Genomic DNA, 22,516 nt, shown 5'->3' with positions numbered 1-22,516 from the left:
ACAAACAAAGGCAACTTTTATATTAGTGGATAAAGAAGTTAAAGTGTCAATGGTTTGAAACAAGTAATTCACTGATCGTTCTAACTCTTGCTGGGATTGAGTTGCTCATTTAACTTTATAAGGCCAACGGATAATAATGTTTTGGTTGTCAGGCCCTGCCTCATCTCTTTTAAGGGTACTTAATTCATTTTTATTGCTAAATCATTAACGAAAAATGAAACACAGAAATGTCATCATTGTTTTTGATGTTTTAAACAGTACTTAGGGTAAAAAAAAAATTAAGAAAATGAAAACAGGTCTGAGAATCAAGAAATTTACTTTGAATGGCTGAGTTTATTGATTTTGTTTTCATCTACCGCCATCACATTTCTTAAAAAAAGTACTTTTTTAGATTCTTCTATCAACCAAAATATTTCTCTGACTAAAGCAGCATACTGTACAATCATCTACTCCTATCATTATCCAAATATATTTTATTTATCTGTCTAAAGCCAGGAACATGTGTACTTGTTGTCTTCTGATATTTAGCAGCTTTCATACAAGTATGAAAAGTTTGACTGTGCCAGCTTGTACCAAAGATTAAAGAGTGTCTATCTTGCTGATTTTGTTTTCAAATTTAAACTAGTTAGGTATAATGACATTGTCCAAATAACTTTGCTTTCCTGATGAACATAATACCCACCCTTCTACTGAGTGATTCATTGATTTTTTTCACAATCCAAGTAAATAGTCGATCATATATCCCCTTAGATAAGGCATCTCTGGCATACAAGGCCTGTTCTGTTGTTAGAGTAGATTTCATCTGGAATTAATGTAAAAACATATCACTATCATTTTTTTTTTGGTCACAGTTGTGTTAAAACTTCACTGAAACTATACTTTTGTTAGCACCCGGTATAATTAAGTTGATCAAGTTGGGAGACAATGTACACATAATAAAAAATTATCAGTTTCTAAAAGATTTTTTGGTAAAGAAGCAACATTTTACAAGCAAAATTCTTAGCCATTAGCGAAAAGTACCCTTCATATAAGATTTTATAATATAGACAGAAATATGCACATTTTGTAATATGTGTGACAAGGATGATATTGAAGATGAATACTATTTCATTTTAGAATGTGATAAATATGACAATATCATAAGGAGATATTTAACACCATGTCATTGGAGAAGATCTTCTACATTTAAACTTATACAATTGTTGTCTGTTCATAATATAAAAGAATTAAACAATCTTGGTAAATATTAATGTCTTGCTGACAAACTTAGAAATAATGTATAATTGTTATTAATAAACACTACATATTCTCTGCCGTGTATTGTGTATCTCTTGTCTATTTACAAAATTGATAATGTACATGTATTGATAAGTTATCAATTTAATTATTTCAACAAGGATTTATATATTAAATTTATGTATATTTGTGTAAACTGCATCCCATGAGCTGTATTTGCTTCCCAATAAAGTCTTATTATTATTATTATTATTATGATTATTAAACCTTTACATGGGCCTAAAATACCCTATATGATCTTGCTACAAAAGAATTTACTAAAATGATGATGTTTTTTCCCCTTTTAAGCATGCATGTATATTCTTGTACTCCGTGGAAAATTTCAAATGCAAGCTAGTTTATGCTGAGGTTTTTTTCAAAGAACATGTAAGTACCTTTTTTCAATGATTAAAAAGGATAGTTGTACAAACCTGAATAATTATACAGTAAAAATTTATTTTGATAAAAACCAGATCCTGAAAATATTATTTTCATAAAAACTATAGATAAGACCAGTTATTCTGTTTATTCTGAGTACAATTTAAAATGTTTCATGTATTTTCATACCATTCTAGAGAAATACTGACACAAACCTTTTCACCGTTAGCCTCTATTGTTTTATGGCGTAGGGCTGACATCAAAATCTTCTCTGGACATCCTAATAACTAGAATTGTAAGAACATAACTTAATCATCATATTGTTAAAACATGAAACTTTCATGGCTGTTTTATTTTTGATTCTTTCATGGTAAGACCTATTACTGCCATGTATATTTTTTTCTTTGAAGATGGATGACTGTAAATTCAAAACTACCCTGAAGTAGATATTGATTCCAGGAATTGTAAATAAAGATAAAACAAAAGAAAATATCCCTGTTACAGTAAATAGAATGATTTTACCTTTTAACAAATTCAATATGTTTAATTAAGTTCAATAACTTATAAAATTTCAAAAAATTTATGAAAAAAATCATATGTATTGAACTTAATAACAAAGACCAGATATTGTTTGTATCATTATGTTTTACCTGAGACAAGATTTCCACAGGAGCTTCATCAGCTAATACTGCAGGTCCATCATTACTCTCCTCAAACTGGAGATTTCCCAGGTGTAAAACTGCTGCTACAATGCTGAACACTGCCTGAAATGTAGATAAAAGCAAATTGATTGATTATGGATTGGTCATTCAGTTTATTGATTGGGTGATTGATTTGTAAATGGGTTGATATAAGGCAGTAAAATATCCAAAATCTAATAAAATGGGAGATAACTCAAGTAGTAAACTAGTTATAACTAATCCTACCTCTTGATCTTGTCTAGAGAAGTCACACACTTCCATGGCATTCTTCATCCCTGTGAAATCTTTACTGTCATTCAATGAATCAACATTTATACTGTTTCCCTGAATAAAAAACAAATTAAAATGTTACAGATATAAGCAAATTCTAACATACTGCTCACATATACTGTCTCAAACTTGAAAAAGATAAACATCTTACCACTTTTTAAATAATCATTTTTTATGATATTAATTGGTGAGTTTTCAGTACTTTTCCACAATCTTTGAGGTATTTATTGAGATGAAGGTAATTTTTGTTTCGAAAAACTCTTACATTTCTACAGGAGAGACCCCATCAGTCAGTGTTGTGTTTGAGTTATTTCCCTTGTATAAAAAAACAACCAAATTGAAATTTGTATCTGGAATTAGGTGAAGTTATTGACACTCAAGGCTTACCTGTTTCAGGTAGTGATACTGGTTTGGATCTGGAATTAGGTGAACAAGGAAGTTATTGACACTCAAGGCTTACCTGTTTCAGGTAGTGATACTTGTTTAGATCTGGAATTAGGTGAACAAGGAACTTATTGACACTCAAGGCTTACCTGTTTCAGGTAGTGATACTGGTTTGGATCTTTCTGTAGTTTTAACTTCTTCAGTAACATAGGTGTAGCTCCCTGTACTAACTGATAAAATATATGGAAATTCCTCTCTCCGTCTGAATGATGTACAACTCGAGATTTCTCCAGGAGATAGTTCAATATGTGACCTCCAATAGGACATCCCTGTAGCAAAGATATGAAATATTGACATGTGTAGAGTAATAAAGAGAAAAGATGTTTTACAGAAATAAGAAATTTACATGCACCCAATAAAGAGAAAAGATATTATACAGAAATAAGAAATTTACATGCATCCAATCTCATTAAAATTAGGCCTACTAATTGTTCCATTCAGTCATTGGATCTAAAATCTAATAACAAATTTAACTCTTTATATTTTTTCAAATTTTAATATAGATTGACACGTTTGTAACAGTGCAGATAACTGAGTTCATGTACACCAATTTTTGTGATGTAAGTTTTTTTTCAGAATTCTTGAGGACTATAAATTTATTACCTAACTTGGTCTTTCGTCAATGTGTTAACAATTTTAAAATTTGGTCAAATGATGAAATTCTCAACCAATATTGTACCTAAATAATTTGTCGTTATTGTCTTTTTATAATTTCAAAATTATAGTTTTGTTTAGTAATACCTTCTATTTTCAACACTATATTAATTCTGATTACCAACTTACCTTGAAATCAAACTGTATATCCATGTATTTTCCAAATCTGCTAGAGTTATCATTTCTGTTGGTTTTTGCATTTCCAAAGGCCTGAAAATCATCAGATAAGCTTACAACTATCTATACAAAAATGAGAGGTCCGCTGTTCATTTTCACCGAATGAACTGAATTTTTAATACCTAAATTTGTATTAAGTGAATGCTCTGTAATTGTCCTTTACACTGTAATATTTCAATTTTTGTGAAATTCTGAATAGCTCAGCTTATCAAGCAAACATTGTCCATTTTGTATAAGCTAACTTCATATTTTAGCCAAACCCTTTACTATGGAAATACTTCAATGGGGTATCCCAATACACTAAAAGCATACATGTAAATTACAAATGGCGCAATCAATTGACAGAATGTTGATTTCATATTACAAAAACAAATATGTATTTTTTTTTCCTTTTTGTTTTCTAGTGTTTTTTAATTAAAATATAAGATCCATTTTCAATTGTTGGTTAGATTAAGGGATATAATTAACTTGGGTTTGTTTACACTGCAACATAAACCTCTAAGTGGTTTATTCAACATAAACCGACCCAAAGTGTGTTAATCCCATAATCTAACCAACAATTAAAAGCAATCATTAAATAAAGTTTCATATTTCATATGGGAAACAATTTTTTGTTTTTCAGTCTGTAATTTTGCTGTTCAAAAAGGTCACATTTTGATTATTCATCTTATTTATTATCTTGTAATAACCTGAAAAGAAGATGAAACATGATAATTATTACCTCTAACAATGGGTTGGACTGTAGTAGACGATCTTTGACCCTTTCTAAGTCTTTTGTGTGTACACTGCTAGCAGCTATGTAATGCAAGATTTTTTTCGATGCCTCAGTTTTGCCAGCCCCTGATTCTCCCGAGATTAGTACACAGACATCTCTGTTTTCTGTTCTCATTGTTCTAAAGGCAGCATCGGCTATGGCATAGCTACATTTAGGAGCATTCAAAGATGTAAAGGGCAATCCATTGTAATAGAGAAGTTAAAGTAGACATTTCAGTACACACAACCATTTTCTATATATGAAATTCATTCATTAAAGTTGAAATTTGGTTACATAAACATCTAAGTATATTTGATATCTTTTTTATACAAACTCACTAAAATATAAATGTGTAAATGTAATTCAAGTGATAAGAGTCAGATTTGTTAAAGTCTATATATCAATATGTGTTGGATGTATCAATTTAGCTCACAGAAATTTATTTTATGGTTACCAACTTACATGTGTGGAGGTAATAGACTTCCATGTATGGTGTGTGTTGACTTGCATGTGTAGTGGTAGTAGACTAACATATCTGATGGTAGTTGACTTACATGTGTGTTGACTTGCATGTGTAGCAATAGATGACTTACATATGTGGTGGAAGTTAAGTTACATGTGTGTTGACTTACATGTGTGGTGGTAGTAGTTACATGTGTTGTGGTAGTAGACTTACAGATGTGGTGGTAGTAGAGTTACATGTGTCGTGGTAGTAGACTTCCATGTGGTGGAAGTTAAGTTACATGTGAGTTGACTTACATGTGTGATAGTAGTAGACTTACATATGTGGTGGTAGAAGAGTTACATGTGTGATGGTAGTAGACTTACATATGTGGTGGAAGTTAAGTTACATGTGTGGTGGTAGTAGACTTAAATATGTGGTGGTAGAAGAGTTACATATGTGGTAGTAGAGTTACATGTGCTGTGGTAGTACTTACATATATGGTGGAAGTTAAGTTACATGTGTGTTGACTTACATGTGTGGTGGTAATTCATAGAAGTTGACATTCCTGTATGTTTTGATGAATTCATCATTGTAGATGTCTAACTTGTGATACGGGTTGACAGACACCAACACTGGCCCAATATAAGTCTAAAATAAAAATAATATTCTAAGAACTATTAAATACACTTCAAAATATTATCCTGAAATTTGGATATCAAACTTGTTTATTTTCGTATATAAAAAAAGATAGACCCTTCATGTACTCAATAGCTGTACTACACAAAGATCTTGCTATTTGTTATACTGACTTCCATTTTGGCCTATTCCTTTTGACTATTGCCTAAAGTTTAACAGTTTGATAACTTTGTTATACCCTATATTCAGATGTTCTTAGTAATTGTAAAGTAGGGGGAAGACAAACAATTTAAAAATAAGGTTGGCCTTAGAAAAAAATTCAACAAAACAAATAACTAGCAACTGAAAAAAAATTACATGGGTAAAATCTTCCTTATATCATCAGTGTTCAATGTTTACACTTCCTGATGACAGCTATAGATGTGTAGCACCTGTATGTAACTAGATTGCTGACAATTTTAACACTGGTTTGGATTGACGAGTTGTGTTTTTTCTTTACTTCGAAATATAAGCAAAATAATTGAAAGAACTATTGAGAAGATTGTTTATGTTAAGGGTACATCACATTTTATGTATTATTTCCCATTTTACAAATAGAAACAAGAAATCTGAGAGCGATGGCTTACTTGTGATACCTCTGCTTTCAATCACAATATAAGGAAATGAGTAAAGTCCTTGATAATCAGAAAGTTGTCATATTGTCCCAAAAATGAGTTCCATCATATTGCATACATACAGGCAGAATAGGCTTAAATTTCTAGTCGCTGTAGTTACTGAGTATGTGTAATGAACAAAAATTGCTATGGACAGAAACAAAAAAAAGCGAAATTAACCCCTCTCCTTCAGAGCAGGGGTATAAATAGCCAATTTTAAATTAATTCATAATTAAGGTTCATTGCCTTATGAGTTTCCAACAAAGTGAAACTTCAAGCTTCAGCTACTGTTCAAGAGAAAAAAATACTGGTACTTTCTTATGATAATCAGATTGTGCTGTTAAAGAATAAAATTATTGGATTTCAATCTTATTGATTTATTTCATTTGTGGGTCTATGTTTCCCACTGTAAATTTCCATTCAGTTGAAGACAATAATTTGTGGTTAAACAGACCTCTTAAAGCAAAAAATATTGGTACACTCCAAAATAGCAATACCTTGACTTTACTAAATCATGTAAATGATAAGATTAACTTACTACAAATAATCAAAAAGAAGGCTTCATGATAGAAAATGGTTAAAAAAAAACTTTAGAAAAGCAAATCCATAATCTAGTTTATAATTACATGGCATCAAAATTATGTGCTGTGTAATTTTCTATAGACAAAGGTTAAATGTTCTTCTGAAGGTTTTATTTCTAATCATCACTAAGATCAAGGAAATTTATGTTATCCCTGGCTACTATAGAAATCAATAATCATTAATGATTAGGATTTTATTAACAAGGTTTTAATGAGGATTTGAAGGATGATCTAATGGCTGTTTGTTCAAAAGGAGTCATTGATGTATTTACCTAGCTATAGTCATGTTGTCACAAGATTAAACTCTTCACTTCAAAGGTTTTATGGTCAACATCTTGAACTTGTTGACCAGAACAATGTGACCCTCACCTCAATAAAAACAGACTTCTTCACAAGGTCATAGTTTCCCTCTTATCTGTTTTAACCCCGATTTGACATCATACGAACAATTCAGGTCAGGATTTTATTTTATTTTATTTTATTTTATTTACTATTTTGTCCCAAATTTCATAACAACTTAAAAAAAAAACATCTTATTAACTACCCAGACTATGTGGAACCAAAAATTAACCTCCATCTGTAAATTGTCACGTTGTTTGGTGGTACTTTTTATTGTTTGTTAAAATGGAAATAGATCAGTCAGGGGTTCAAGGCAGGAGTTGGTCAAGGCATGAGTTGGTCAAGGCAGGAGTTGGTCAAGGCATGAGTTGGTCAAGGCATGAGTTGGTCCAAAAATAAGAAACAAATATATAATTCTACTTAGCCTTATGATCCTGTGACACATTACATGCTTTTACTTATTTTCAATTTTAAGGGGGGTCACTTGCCCAATGCAGACAAATTTTCCTTCCATACAGGAGTTAGTGCACACATGATTCATAATTCACCTTTTATAAGAAAACCTGCATTAACCTTGAGTTAAACTTACAGGAAGTGAATCATTAGTAGCTTGTCCTTGACCTACATATGATCAATAACTAATTCAAGTACTTTATAAGGAGCCAACATCTATATCCTTCAAAGTTCTTGTTACTTATGCATGTACATGTACTTTATACTTGAAGTACAAGTAGCTTACAAAATACCTGACTTCCTGGCAAGGGCCTTTTGTCAAAAAATGTTGTTATTGAATTATTGGTTTTTTTAGTGGTAATATATATTAATATAATCCATATTACCAAAACATTAAAACAAAGTTTTCAATGTTACATGTATCTTTTCTGATAGCCAAATTGTTAAACCATTTCTTGGAATATTTCAACAATTTTTAGTCTAGAATTATTTAGCACTTTTTTTACAAAAAATTTACATGTACCTATCAACCATGAACTTTTGAACTGGTAAACCCAGAACTGATTAAGAACATTTATCTTCAGGCAAATAAAAATCAACAACAGTAAAAAACCTTTGACTGAACCATCATACAACATGTTTTGTAAATTTCTGATCATTTTAATTAGTTTGTGATTTTTAATTCTACATTTTCCATGAAATTAATGAATTGTTTTCAAGATCTAGATTACTTGTATGAACATTTTCTTCCACTGAACGACAAACAAGTAGGTCAATTTATACATCAGAATATAAACAGAGGACAATAGGGATTTCATAAAAAAATTCTTCTCTAATTTTTAAATTGTTTTTTTTATTTTTCTATCCAAAAAAGACAGCCAAAGAGTGTCCAAAGGGGTTTCTATTTTCAGGGCATAATCAAGCTACTGATGTGTACTTTCACTTATAATTTAAGAGAACTGAATTTCCAATATCATTGCTGTGACAAAAATTACTAAAATTTCAATTTATTTATATACAAATTTAAAACAGGAGGCACCATTTTCCCTTTCTATCATGCTTTACTAAAAATAAAACACTTATTAAAATTTATGAAAATTGAAGTACGTTGAAGGTCTCACACATTGACATTTAGCATTACATTACTTCAAGCTTTAGCTTCAAAACCAATTACAGAGTAACCCACCTTATAATATGTTCAGTTTAGACAGGTGATTGGTTTGTACAGGTGCTTAGTTTAGATAGGTGTTTGGTATAGATGGGTGCTTCTTTTAGACAGGTGTTTGGTTTAGACAGGTGCTTAGTTTAGACAGCTACCAAATTTTTTTGCAGTGCATTCTGTGAATAGTTTTGAAATGACAATTCCTCAGGTAATTATATTGTAACTGGAAGATGAAGAAGGAAATTTTAACTTCTTATCAGATTCACCTGTTGATTAAGTCCATAGTATTTGAATTTATGTCTGATACAAATTTTAAATCTCCTTCTCCACTGCCCAATTAAACTGGACCAGTTAACCAACTAAGGCAGGTGATAGTCCTTTAATCAAAAAATGACCAATTCTATTTTCTGAACATTATCAATGTATTTGCTGTAAGAAGTACTGTAAGTTTGTTAAAAGTTTTGTTAAAATACATTATAAGATACGGAATCATGTTATGGAAGGGTGGACACAAGCTGTACTACAATGTATGTTACTATAGACAGTGAATTTTCACCTGGAAATAGAGACCAAACCATGAAACAATTTCCAATGTGTCATTTCACTTACATAGATAAGATTTTCATTAAATCGTTTCTTTAGGTTATCCACAAAGGCCACAGGGTTGGTATAATCTTCAAGAAGGACAAAATCCTGTACTCCAATGTGATCCCTCTTGGTTAGTTCGTTCTCCATGGCTTAGATCTTCATAATACCTTCATCTGAAATGAATATAAGAAATAAATAAAATCTGTTCAGGTTCATGACAATAAAATATTGTAATAGATTGTCTCTAGTTATATCTATGCAAAACACTGCATCTTGGTAAAATCAATGAAATCTATTATGTATACACATTAAAAAATGGACATAAGTTCCTTGTAGCAAACTGGCCTACTCCTTTCTATACCATTACCAGATATCAAGAATATTTTCATATTCATCAATCTGATTTTTTGTGGTATGTCAAAATGTTGCTTCTCTGTAAAGTTTTGCTTCCATGGGATTTGTGTAGATTTTAAGTTGTCAAGAATTTAACTGTTTGTTAGATATTCAAATTTGCAACCAGAACCTAAATTACCACAAAAACCATAGAAACAGATACTAAATGAACAATACAGCTATGAGGATAACTATTAAATGTTGAAACTACCTGAAGACTGATTAATACAGTTGTTGTACTGTACAAACAGACATACTCAACATGTTTAAATAAATGTCTCTTAAATTAAAAGAAGAGCAAAACCATACATGTAAAAAATGTAAACACACAAAAGAATACTAAAATTATAAAACAATAATTAAAATGTTAACTTACTTGTATGTGAATCAGAAATAGGTTATCAAGTGAAAAAATACAGACAGACAGATATTTTTTTTCATAAGATGCCTTTGAGCATACAAGAAAACAGTAAAAGACCTTACCTGTTTAATACATACAAATGTATACAATACACCTTAAAGTTTTCACTGAATAAATTTAATGACCTGTAAGCTATAAAATGCTCATTACATCCTCAACTATGCACCATGCCCATTTTGTGATTCATATTACATAAGGATATTAATAACCACAAATATTTTCATGTCATAAAAATGTATATAAAAAGACAGCTGTTTTTATGCATGAAATCAATTAGACAGTGTAGTGTTTACATCACAGACCGTAGAATGGAAGAATAGATATATACATGCTTTGTACATTCATTTTATTTTAGAACAAGAGTATCTATTTAAAATCATGGTTAAGCACTTTACCTAGGCCAAGTGAAAATATTTTGTGTTCAATTCAGAGTTAGATGTATTAAAACATAAATACCTTCTTAAAATGTATGGTAATGCCCTTAACTTAGGCTACAGAAAGTATGCTGTGTTCATTTCATTTATATGTAAGCTTTTATTTTAGAACAAGAGTACCTTTATAAAATGTTTGGTATCTTACTTAACTTAGACAAAAATCTAAAAACTGGTATTTTGTGTTCACTTTATTTCATTTTAGAACTTTAAAGAGTATCAAATTGACACTTAACTTAGGCCAAAAAAAACTATTTTGTGTTCACTTCCCAGGCTGTGTTAAATGGATAACAGATATTGGTATTTTAGTTATTTTAATTTTATTAGTAACTACACATACTATGTAAAAAATGCATTACAAGTACCAAATAATAGACACATACATATTTATAAACATACAATGTATACAGTTGTTCCTATATGTCATAAGATACAACTGTTAAACAAAAATTGGGTAAATTGAATGTGTTTTTGTTTCCTTTACGGAAAAATATTTTGTAAAAGTACTTAGCGAACATATATCATAACTATATGCTACATGGATATACATGTCAGAGGTACAAATATCTCATGTAAAATACCTCAGGTGGTTGTAGCTACTGTATTGGATTGGTGATGTTATTTTCATCTTTTAAATAAATGACATTATTAGGCCATTTATGTTAATTTCTCAAGACAGTTTTTCTTTTATGAAATTCATTACAGGTAAAAGACATTATATTTCCCTTTTTTTCTGTTCCCCTTAATAAAGACAAGAACATAATTTACTGTACATCATGTACCCTGTTCATCACTAGAAAATGGCAATGTTTTTTTTGTTTGTTAGTATAAGCTGGGTAATAAAACATGTGAATCAACCTAAACGAAGATAAGAGACTGAAAACTTTGTTAAATATTTCATACTTTTGTTTGCATAAGATAACAGCAAAAATTATGGACACAAACAAAAGTAACCACACCACTGCCTCACATAAAATCAGACAGTTACTTTGATGAAACCAGAAATTCACCATGCCATTGCCTTACATAACTGACAGCAGAAAATTACCATGTCATTGCCTTACATAACTGAAACCAGAAAATTACTATGTCATTACCTTACATTACTGAAACCAGAAAATTACCATTTCATTACATAACAGAACTGAAATAAGAAAATTATCATTTCTTTGTCTTCCACAAATGAAATCAGAAAAATTGCCATGTTATTTCCTTACACAACTGAAACCAGAAAATTACCATGTCATTGCCTTCCATAACTGAAATAAAAAAATTATCATTTCTTTGCCTTACATAACTGAAACCAGAAAATTACTATGTCATTACCTTACATTACTGAAACTAGAAAATTACCATTTCATTACATAACAGAACTGAAATAAGAAAATTATCATTTCTTTGTCTTCCACAAATGAAATCAGAAAAATTACCATGTCATTGCCTACCATAACTGAAATCAGAAAAAATACCATGTTATTTCCTTACACAACTGAAACCAGAAAATTACCATGTCATTGCCTTCCATAACTGAAATAAAAAAATTATCATTTCTTTGCCTTCCATAAATGAAATCAGAAAAATTACCATGTCATTGCCTTCCATAACTTAAATCAGAAAAATTATCATGTCATTGCTTTACAGAACTGAAGTCAGAAATCTTACACATCATTGCCTTACAGAACTGAAATCAGAAAATTACCATGTCATTGGTTTACAGAACTGAAGTCAGAAATCTAACACATCATTGCCTTACAGAACTGAAATCAGAAATCTATTACATCATTGCCTTACAGAACTGTAGTCAGAAATCTAACACATTGCCTTACAGAACTGCAGTCAGAAATCTAACACATCATTGCCTTACAAAACTGAAGTCAGAAATCTAACACATCATTGCTTTACAGATCTGGTCAAAAAATTACCACAGCATTGCCTTAGAGCATGGTGATATTGTATGTTTTACATGTAAAACAAATGGATATGTAAAAATCCTCCATTCCTACATGTTATCCATCCTTACATCTCATCTATTTGTTTTCTCAAATGAATGACCCATGTAAAGCTGGTGATACATTTAAATGTATTTTATAATGGATAATTCTACCATCACTATAATTGAAGTTGCATAATAAATATATCAAGAAAAAAATGAGAAATCAGTTAACAAGGTAGGGTCAGTCTGTTCCATTCATAACCTTTAAACTTCCAAGCCCTTTTCCAATATCATGCAAGCCATGGAAATGTATCTTGTTAAAGTTATCAAGTATTACTTGAAGAATTAATGATGGCAACTCCCTCTCCTGTAAACATTGCAAAAAAGCACTTATCTGTCAATCCACCTGTCATTATGGTCTTATTTATATTTACATGTAATGAGCATGAGGTTCCTTAAATCTCATGATCCTATTTCTTATCATAATAAAAATGTAAACATTAAGTATAGCTAAATTTAAGAATCAGGTAAAAGTAGACAGTAAGTAAATGAAACAGGTAAACCTTTCGTACATAAATATTTTGGCTGGAAACCATTTAAGAATGCCTACCAGTAATTACTAATACTCTATTAAAAATGAAATTGTCAGTGAATGCTCAGATTTATTTACAAAAAGGTACCCCCCAAAGAAACAGCAAATATAGTGTACCAGGTACTCCCTGTAGTACCAGTCAAATCTGTCTCATAATACAGAGATACCTTTATGATTTCTTGATGTAAAATACATATCTATTGACATACACATATATTTCACCTAAAAGATATAATTAAACTTAAATATTTTGATTATGTTTGAATGATGTGTAAGGTAAGATCAGTAAAGGGTATTTCTCTATTAACAGCATTTCCAGGGAAGCAAATATTGCAGGGATTATTTAAAGAGCTATCAACTATATCAGGACAATTAAATACAAAAAAAAAATGTATTCCACTTTCTTCCTATCAATTAAGTGATAAACCCCCTGCATGACTTTTAGACAAGATTATACAGTAATGTATAAATAAGGTTACATGGTAAAAAGAAAAGGTTATCAGCCCATGTGACCTGGTAATCAATCAATTTACTTCCTAGTACATCTGTCAAATCATCAGTAAGAAACAAAAACAATTCAATCTAGAGATTCTAAATACCCTCATATTCTAATTTTTATAAGAGAAAAGGACCATAATGTAAGTCCTCATTGAAACTTAAATTGTAATAAGCATCATAAATGACCCTGACCTATAATGTACTGACCAGGTGATTGACAGATTTCTTTTATTACCATCTGAAAGCCACAAGTGTTAATATAATTACAAATGATTATTAGGATCACATCCAAACTTGTTGAGCAGGGGTATAAATTACTACATGTATTGTCATCACGAGTTCCAATTTCTAATTTACATGTACATGTAGGATCTATAATTTTTTCCCCTGGATTTTGGACCTTCAACCATTGTGATTATCACTATATTGTGGGCTTTTGATTTTTTTTACTATCTCATCCCGAGGTAGAAAATAATATTTATATTAAATATTGCATGTACCAGTATCAAAGTATTTCATTAAACTTATATTAAAGCCCTTTGCCACAATTTAATTGTTTTTGGGGGAATTATACATGTAATTTCTTTTTTGTTTAGTTGTTTTTTTAGGTTTTTTGTAGGGGTTGATGTGTCATACAATAGTTTATAATACATGTACATATCATGAAGTATAAGATAGAGTACTCATACATACATTGTAATGTTTAAATCTTATCAAGATTTTAAAGATTCTGACTAATTGACTTTATATTAGGCAATGAACTCAATACAACAATAATGTTCAGCATACAATGTAAATGTACAAATGTATTTAATAGCAGGCCTGTATCAGGATACAATATTTGTTCAACGAAAATATTAATTTTCATTTTTTTTAAATGACATGTATTTTTCTTTATCAAAGACCCTTACTAAATTAATGAAGAAAACATACACTCACCCAATGTACATGTATGAAGGGCCTGCGGTATACAACAACTAAAAATCTTGAATTTGTATTAACATGTATGTAAAAATATTATGCAGAGCTATATATCAAAAAGCATGACTTCATTTAGGTTTTTAAAATAAATCATTACCGGTACACATTTTTTACAGGAAGGATTATATATGTATATTTATGGTCAGAATCTAAAAGTTCACAACCTAACAGATCCGTCACATTATATATCTTATCACAAGTGCCACTTACGAGCTGTAGCTAAAATCTTTACACCTAACCATGACAAGATGTAATGATTGATAAACACTTCAAAAGTACATGCCAGACGAACTACCTGCATCTATATTGTACTTTTATACAGCATTAAAATCGTTAAGGAATGAAATAGTTCAAATTCAATAAAACTATAAAATACAACATTATTGTCATCATTTGTCTATCAAATAAAACTCAGTGGTTGGGAAGGTAATATATATATCTTTGATCTGAATATTGCTGTTGATTGATTATTGTTTTACATTCTTTGACAAATATTTCATGTACTTCTGGACGAGAAATGATTGACTAATCAAACAGACCTTGCTGTTTAGGTCATCCATTGTCTAAATACAGGAAGATCCAGAAATTTGGACCATGCTATGATTTCCCCATTACTGGAAAATTTTACACAAAATTAACCAAATTTTCAATCAGAGGGAGTGTTCCACAACACCCCCATCATGTCTTTGAGATCTCTGTTTACCTACATGTACATGTATCAGCGGATCAGTTTTTGTCTAATTGTTAATTGTTTTGTTTTATAAAACATTCACAATTTCAAGGATAATTCTACATGATTCAAACCCGCAGGTCCATTTTTTAGTGACATCGGGTAATATGAACAAATTACCTAGAGCCTTTCATGAGCATTTACATTATCCAAATTGTCTTAAAGACATAATACATGTATTAGCTCATAAAAAATATTCTCTTAATCTCATGTGTCAGCTAGTTAATGACTTATAGCATCATTTGATAAAGAACACCCAATCCCCCCTCCCTCAAAAAAAAAATAACAACCAATTAATTTCAGTTGCAAACATATTTCAACAAGTTTCATATATTAAAAATAAAACAAGTATGAAAAACATACATTCCCTACCTTATTTAGTATATCAGTGTAAAATATACAGACTATTTGTTAATTTCACAGGTAAAACACAAGTATCTATCATATATACTGATTGACCAAAGGTACAGACAACACCTGTAATGTAATCAATATATGATTACTACCTGCCCAGGTGTGGAAGCTGATACAAGTGATTTTTGTCACCTTAGTAGAAGAGTTGAATGACACATAACACACCGAGAGTCACATTACTATAAAATTATATAAATGCTGTTTAAGTATAGGTTATCTTAAATAAAACAGATCCCTTAATTCTAAAAAATCATGGTTGGTATGTATCCATGTAGACTAGGATATTTTTTCTAATCAAGTTGTAGGCAAATTAGATTGGATGTTCAATTGTTAGTACAGTACAGTACCAAAAAAATGGTAAAGTACATTTACATGTAATACAATATATAACTATGCAATTTATTTACCAATATTCAACTTTTCTGATGAATTTCTTTATATCATTGAGGATAATTAACGTATTTTTTTTTTATTTTAGCAATGATTGCTAAATGAAGTTCTATGGGCATATTAAACAATCATCTTATTTATAAATAAAATGTGTAGTACATGTACAAATGTTTGATTATCTCCATTGTTTGAAAAAAAATTTGACTGCATAACATTTATAGTAAGTTTTATTAAAATCAGTGAAGTTTTGCTTTCCTTGTTACAAGGTACAAATAAATCAATAGAAACAGACAGAGCCACAGTAATTCTAAGATATTCAAGATAAACAGTATATCTTTAGTTTGTAGTACATCTGATGGTCAAACTGATACAAGTCAATTATATAACAATTGGCCATCTGTACAGTTCAACGTACATTGATACTATATCATGTAATAGCTTTCATCCTGCTACTGATATTTTTTATAAAAAATCTAAATAATTACCGGTAGTACAAATGTATGTTAGTTGATATTTAGTCAAGTTCATCTTTAATAGCTACTTAATCAAGGCCTGCAGAAAACTACAATAAAAATCCTTGATTAAATATAACTAAATAATTTTACTTGTAGTTGGAAATAGTACTAAATAGTATCTTTTGTTTCAATCATTGGCTCTTCTGAAGACAGATAATTTTGAGATGAATGAATAAAGGCAAATGGGCTAGAAAAATCACAGGATTGTTATTGTGAAACAATCTTCCAATTATCTCTCTACACCAAAGTATGTGGTGTCAATACCACAGAAACATGTATATGAAGCAAAATAAAACTTTGAAATTTTGAAAACTAAACTAAATGTTTAAGCCAAAAATACATTACAATGTAAATCACAGACTAATAGAAGTACATGTATCAGTCAAATTTGGGTTTAATAGATATCTACTGCTAACTTTAAACTGAATGACAACAAATGTAAATCATGAAACTTACAGCAATCCAATGGAAATACATATGGCAAGGATTTACATTGTATAAAATAAATCTACAGTACAGAGAGAGACCACCGACATAGTTGTACATCTCTCTGTGAGTGGTAACTCACAATTTTTTTTATCCATACAGATTATTATACAGATAGTTCTTAATTTTTTCTAAAATTTTGAATGGTAGGTTATGTCCAACTGTAAGAAACCTGAAGAAATATTAATATTATGTGGCTACCCGTCTTAGGGTTATGTACCATTGATGATCAGTCAAGGTATATATATGTACAGAGGAAAAATATCTTAACACTATTTTCCTATGAATTTTATGTGATTTTCACATGAATTGAGCAAATAATTTTGAAACTGATTTTAAAAGAAATCAATATGAATAGAGCTTTCACTAAAACTCATGTGAAGTGAATTTTATGTGAAAATCTTAAATGTATTTGAATTTCATAATAACAATACTTGTCTGTGTAATTTACATTGTGTAAGTTTTAAATTGTTTAACATAAGAACTGATTACAACAATAGATTAATGTTACACCAATTTTTTTTATGGTTATCTCCCTTTTTCATTGAAATGACAAGGAAATGGAAACATTTCAATATATCATTACAACTAAAACACTGTATAATACAAATCAATAACCTGAAAGATGTTTTTTCCTTATGATATCTCTTATTTCTATATAAACTCTATATAAAATCAATATATATATACAAAATGGTAAGCTTTATGATAATGATTGAACAGATGATCATAACATTATCTGAAATCATTACTCACCCTTATAAAAATGAAAAGGGTGTGTCTTTGTGATAACACATGGTGCCTGAATCAAAATTGAAAACATGCTATACTACGATAATGATATCTGAAAAAAGCCGTTTATCATAATTTTATCAATGAGGAAAATTAAAGGCTGCTAATTTTGGCTAAAAGATATATTTGTACATGTAACAAAATTATTTAATTTTGATTAGAAAAAATGTATATGTGAATGTTACTATAGAATAAGAAAACTTGAAAAAACCTGCAAAACACAAAAGAAAATTTTGAACTTGACTATTGAATGGCATAATCTTCCTGAAAAAAGGTACTATACGATTATTACATTATAGTATACCTGAAAAAATAAACATGTAGTCATTCCAATTGTAATTAATATTAATATCAATCACACTCAAATAAGATCTAAACAAAAAAAACAGTTATAATATTTGCATGTAAAGCTTAAAAAATGTTTTTTTTTAATGTTTCACTACCAAAAAATTAGGAAATTACAAGAAATTTATCCCTACCTGTCACCACTGTATCAATCTGATTACCTCTCTGATTTACAGGTAAACATTAAAGATCTACCTGTCCAGGTAAAAATCTTGGGTGAGACTGCAATGAATTCCTTTATAGTCAGCATAAACCAATAAACACATCCTTCCTCTGCCATTATCTACTCAAGTTTTCGTCTACCGAAGATTTTATGTCATTTTATCAGGATTTCATAAAGACATTTGTTTATCTTGAATTAACTTTCACCTTCTAAAGAATTTCTTTTTTTTTTGTCAAAAGGTTAGGTTAAGCTTAATGACCTTTAAACTTGTGTTTAACAGGAATTGAACTAAAATTTCCCTCCTATAGACCACACCTCAACCGTATACAAAGCAGGCGCGGATCAAAGGACTGATGTACCGGATGTACACCCCTCCTAAATCGGTAAGAAAAAAATTCCACAAGTTTCACCCCATAATATTTTTTGCCTTGCTTTGCACGGCATTTAATTCAATTTAGAAAATTTTAAATTGTCAATGCATCCCCAGAATTATACGAACGTGCCCTTATTGTGCAAAACAGAAAGCAATGCAAAATATCAGATGACCACATGTATATACTCTCTGGACTAATCATAAAATTACAGGACTTAAATTTTCAGCACCATTTTTTGTTCTTGGTTCAATAGCCCTGCAGTTTCATCAACAATATTGTCCAAACAAGAGGCTCCTAGGAGGCTGAATCGTCCATCTGGTTAATTTTGCCTTTCAAAAGCAATAAATCTATCAAGAAGTTGTCCAACAATCTGACTCAAGAAGTCTTTGGTAGGGCTTATCATAAGGATCATTTCAACAATTGAAAGTTTTTTTAATCTATTACAGTTTTCAAGATATTAACTTAAAACTGTTAAAAAAGGTCATTTTTCCCCTGTCAAGGGCAATAACTCCTACAAGGAGTCATCTGACAACTTTTATCCCTGAAGGCTTTTGTAGTCCTAATAATAAGGACCATTTCAGCAATTGAAAGAGTTTGGCTAGACCTAACGGTTTTGAGATGTATGCGAAAAACTACTGTCTGACCCCTATGTTCTATTTTTAGTAATGGGGGCCATGTTTTTGATGGATCAAAAATCCCCATATCAGTTCTATGCAGGATATCCCAAGAAACATTCATACCAAATTTAGTTTCAATTGGTCAAGTAGTGTCAGAGGAGATTTTCGAAAGAAATAACATTAAAAATAGCAAAAAATTATGAAAAAAGGCAATAACTCCAACATGGCTTCACAGATTAAAACCAAAATTTGACCAGAGATAGATCTCATCATGCTAAACACTTTTACCTATGTCAGAATTTAATGATTTTGTAGATATATTAATAAATCTACTGTCTAACCACTATGTTCTATTTTTAGTAACGGCGGCCAAGTTTTTCGACAGATCAAAAATCCCCACATCAGTTCTATGCAGAATACCCCAAGGAACATTCATACCAAGTTTGGTTCCAATTGGTCAAGTAGTTTCAGCGAAGAAGAGTTGAAAAATTGTTAACGACAACGATGGACGCCAGGTGAGCTAAAAATAGCAAAAATCGTTGAATAGGGGCAACAGCTCCAACATGGGTTCACAGATTAAACCCAAAATTTGACCAGAGATAGATCTCATCAAGCCGAACACTTTACCTGTTCAGAATTTAGCTAAACCTAATGGTTTTGGAGATATCTGCAAAAATCTGCTGTCTGACCCCTATGTTCTTTTTTTAGTAACGGTGGCCATGTTTTTCGACAAATCAAAAATCCCCAAATCAGTTCTATGCAGAATACCCCAAGGAACATTTATACCAAGTTCCGTTCTAATCAGTCCGGTAGTTTCAGAGGAGAGGAGTTTTGTATTATTGTTAACGACGACAACTGCCAAGTGATAGCAATAGCTCACATGGCCTGTGGCAAGGTGAGCTAATAAAACATGAAAGAACTGCATTGTAAGCTACAAGAATTAATGGGTCATTCTTAATTTACTGAGCCATCTAAACATTACAGGTAGATTAATTTCAGAGGTCATTTTTCAATTTTTAAGGGGGATTTAACACATGTCTAAAACTACCCTACATTATTTCTGATTTTAAAGAATGAAGTTCAATATGTATAAGCTTGCTATTAGAAAAGACAACCAAATTTAGCACACCAGCTGCATGGTAACAAACCATGCATTAAAATAGCAGAAATACAAGTGTACTGCATGTATTTGTTAAATACTTATTGTAGAGGACTAGAAATACAATGTTCTAAAGAGAATCTCTCTAGTCAAGCACTTAAAATTACTCCCACCTGCCCTGGTATCAGCTACAAAAAAACGTACTGAAGACCATAAATTTCCCCTTAAATGAAAGAGGCAGTCACCAGGGTAGGAAACTCACTTAAATTCTAGCCAGTCCTGAATACAATTTTTCAATATATTTACTATATGGCTGTATAAATTTTTGGTAAAATTAGCCAGCCCTGCCAAAAAATACCCAGTCTCGGGCTGGCGGCCAGGCTACTATTTCTAACTCTGCAGTCACTTATGGTGGGGTAAAACTTAATGTACACTTTGTATCTGCTTATAACTGTAAAGCATGTTCCGGTATAGATCTTTGTCAGTATCTAAAATAACAACACTGCAACTAAAATACATTAATTACACCATATTACATGTACCTTAGATTTTAAGAACTTGAATTAAGTAACTGGGAAATACTTTAATAGATTTCAAAAGTGAGAATTTTACTGTGAAACAATATGGGTTTACACCAAACAGTAAGAAAATAAGTGCTACCTTCAAAAAAGAGGATAAGTGGTAAACTTAAAGCCAGCAAACTGTTAATTTGATGTTACAATAACAACATGTAAATGGTATCCTTTGAGGACAGTCTATGTCATACCAGTTTTTTTTTAATGAATTGTTTTTGTCTTACATGTACATTGTACTTATTTCTCCAGTCTCCACAGTGGAGATGATATGAGTGGAGTTACAGTGTCTCCACAGTGGAGTCACCATTTCAAAAATTCTTTGTAGTTAAAGGACTCCTGTCTTTACACCAAAGTACATTGAATGGTTCTAGTAGTTAAATAATGTTTCTCAGTTATGAACAGAAAAAAAATATTGCAAAGAAGGAAATGGAGCAATTTTATCCTAGTTTTCACTTTGGTGGAGTCACAATGAAGGACATGAGTGACTCCACTGTGAAGAGTGGAGAAATTGAATTTTTTGTTGATTGTAGTGTATCTCTTCAAGTAAGATATACTGACATCCTGGCTATGGAAGATATTCTATGTATTTCAGGATGAGAACACTTGAATGACTGAACAGACCCTTATTGTACTAGTCCAATACACTATGGCAGATCTTTAGTGTGCTAGCTCAAAGAAGCAATAGCCTACAAGTAGGCAAGGCATGCCAACCCAACACAAAAACATTATTTTGATGCCAAGCCAGTCAGTCTTGAGTTGTCATTTTATCCCCTTAAATATAGCTTACTACACAAACTGCTTGATAGTAAACTTTTTAAAAAAATCAATGAAAAATACTACCCAAGTGATAACAGTTGAAGATTTATGATTACCAAGCATAAAATATTGTCTGAAAAAAAATCAGAAAAAGGGGATGCAAAGTTTGTCAAAGTTGTACCAGTGTTCTGTTCATACAAACACAAGAACCGACAACATAAAATCTATGAATTATTTTCATTTGACCGTTGATTACTGAACGAAAATCGAAATCAAAATATAATTAGCTTCGACAATAATTTTCATTTTTATAGTTCTCTTTTCGTGAATAAGAATTTTGGTTTTCAGCAGACCCAGGAGGATTTACTGATTTGTTACCTAAAATCTGTTATTTTACCAGTTATACCAAGTAAATTGTTTCTTCTTAATTATGTGAGTGAGGGTCCGATCTTCATCCCGCCAGTTGATTTGTAAATAAAGAAATGACCACGTGATTTTGAC

At 30.7% G+C, this 22,516-nt stretch overlaps 1 protein-coding gene across 7 annotated transcripts in view; it reads right to left on the bottom strand.

Moving 5' to 3' along the window:
- Positions 1–22,516, bottom strand: part of LOC148606014 (unconventional myosin-Ic-like) — a 38,379-nt gene extending 15,863 nt beyond the window's left edge. Inside the window, exons 1-10 of one of the 7 annotated variants that reach the window (XM_088546981.1) lie at positions 22,394–22,516; positions 9,532–9,683; positions 5,631–5,746; positions 4,621–4,819; positions 3,852–3,932; positions 3,158–3,337; positions 2,580–2,678; positions 2,304–2,417; positions 1,869–1,940; positions 683–802 (exon numbers count right to left, since the gene is read on the bottom strand). In XM_088546981.1, the coding sequence (XP_088403107.1) occupies positions 683–802; positions 1,869–1,940; positions 2,304–2,417; positions 2,580–2,678; positions 3,158–3,337; positions 3,852–3,932; positions 4,621–4,819; positions 5,631–5,746; positions 9,532–9,657 (1,107 nt within the window). In that variant the 5' untranslated portion in view covers positions 9,658–9,683; positions 22,394–22,516. Of the gene's footprint in view, positions 1–682; positions 803–1,868; positions 1,941–2,303; positions 2,418–2,579; positions 2,679–3,157; positions 3,338–3,851; positions 3,933–4,620; positions 4,820–5,630; positions 5,747–9,531; positions 9,684–10,386; positions 10,603–14,717; positions 14,840–15,861; positions 15,959–18,050; positions 18,073–18,565; positions 18,720–22,393 lie in introns of those variants that run through there. The other 6 variants (XM_088546982.1, XM_088546985.1, XM_088546983.1 and 3 more) reach the window with 6 other exon arrangements.

Source organism: Perna viridis, chromosome 9, assembly GCF_037379345.1.
Source record: "Perna viridis isolate PV_CMFRI_1.1 ecotype Kerala chromosome 9, ASM3737934v1, whole genome shotgun sequence".
Taxonomy (NCBI): Eukaryota; Metazoa; Mollusca; class Bivalvia; order Mytilida; family Mytilidae; genus Perna; species Perna viridis.
The sequence above is the reverse complement of the archived record's forward strand: the minus strand, read 5'-3'. Positions and strand labels throughout refer to the sequence as shown.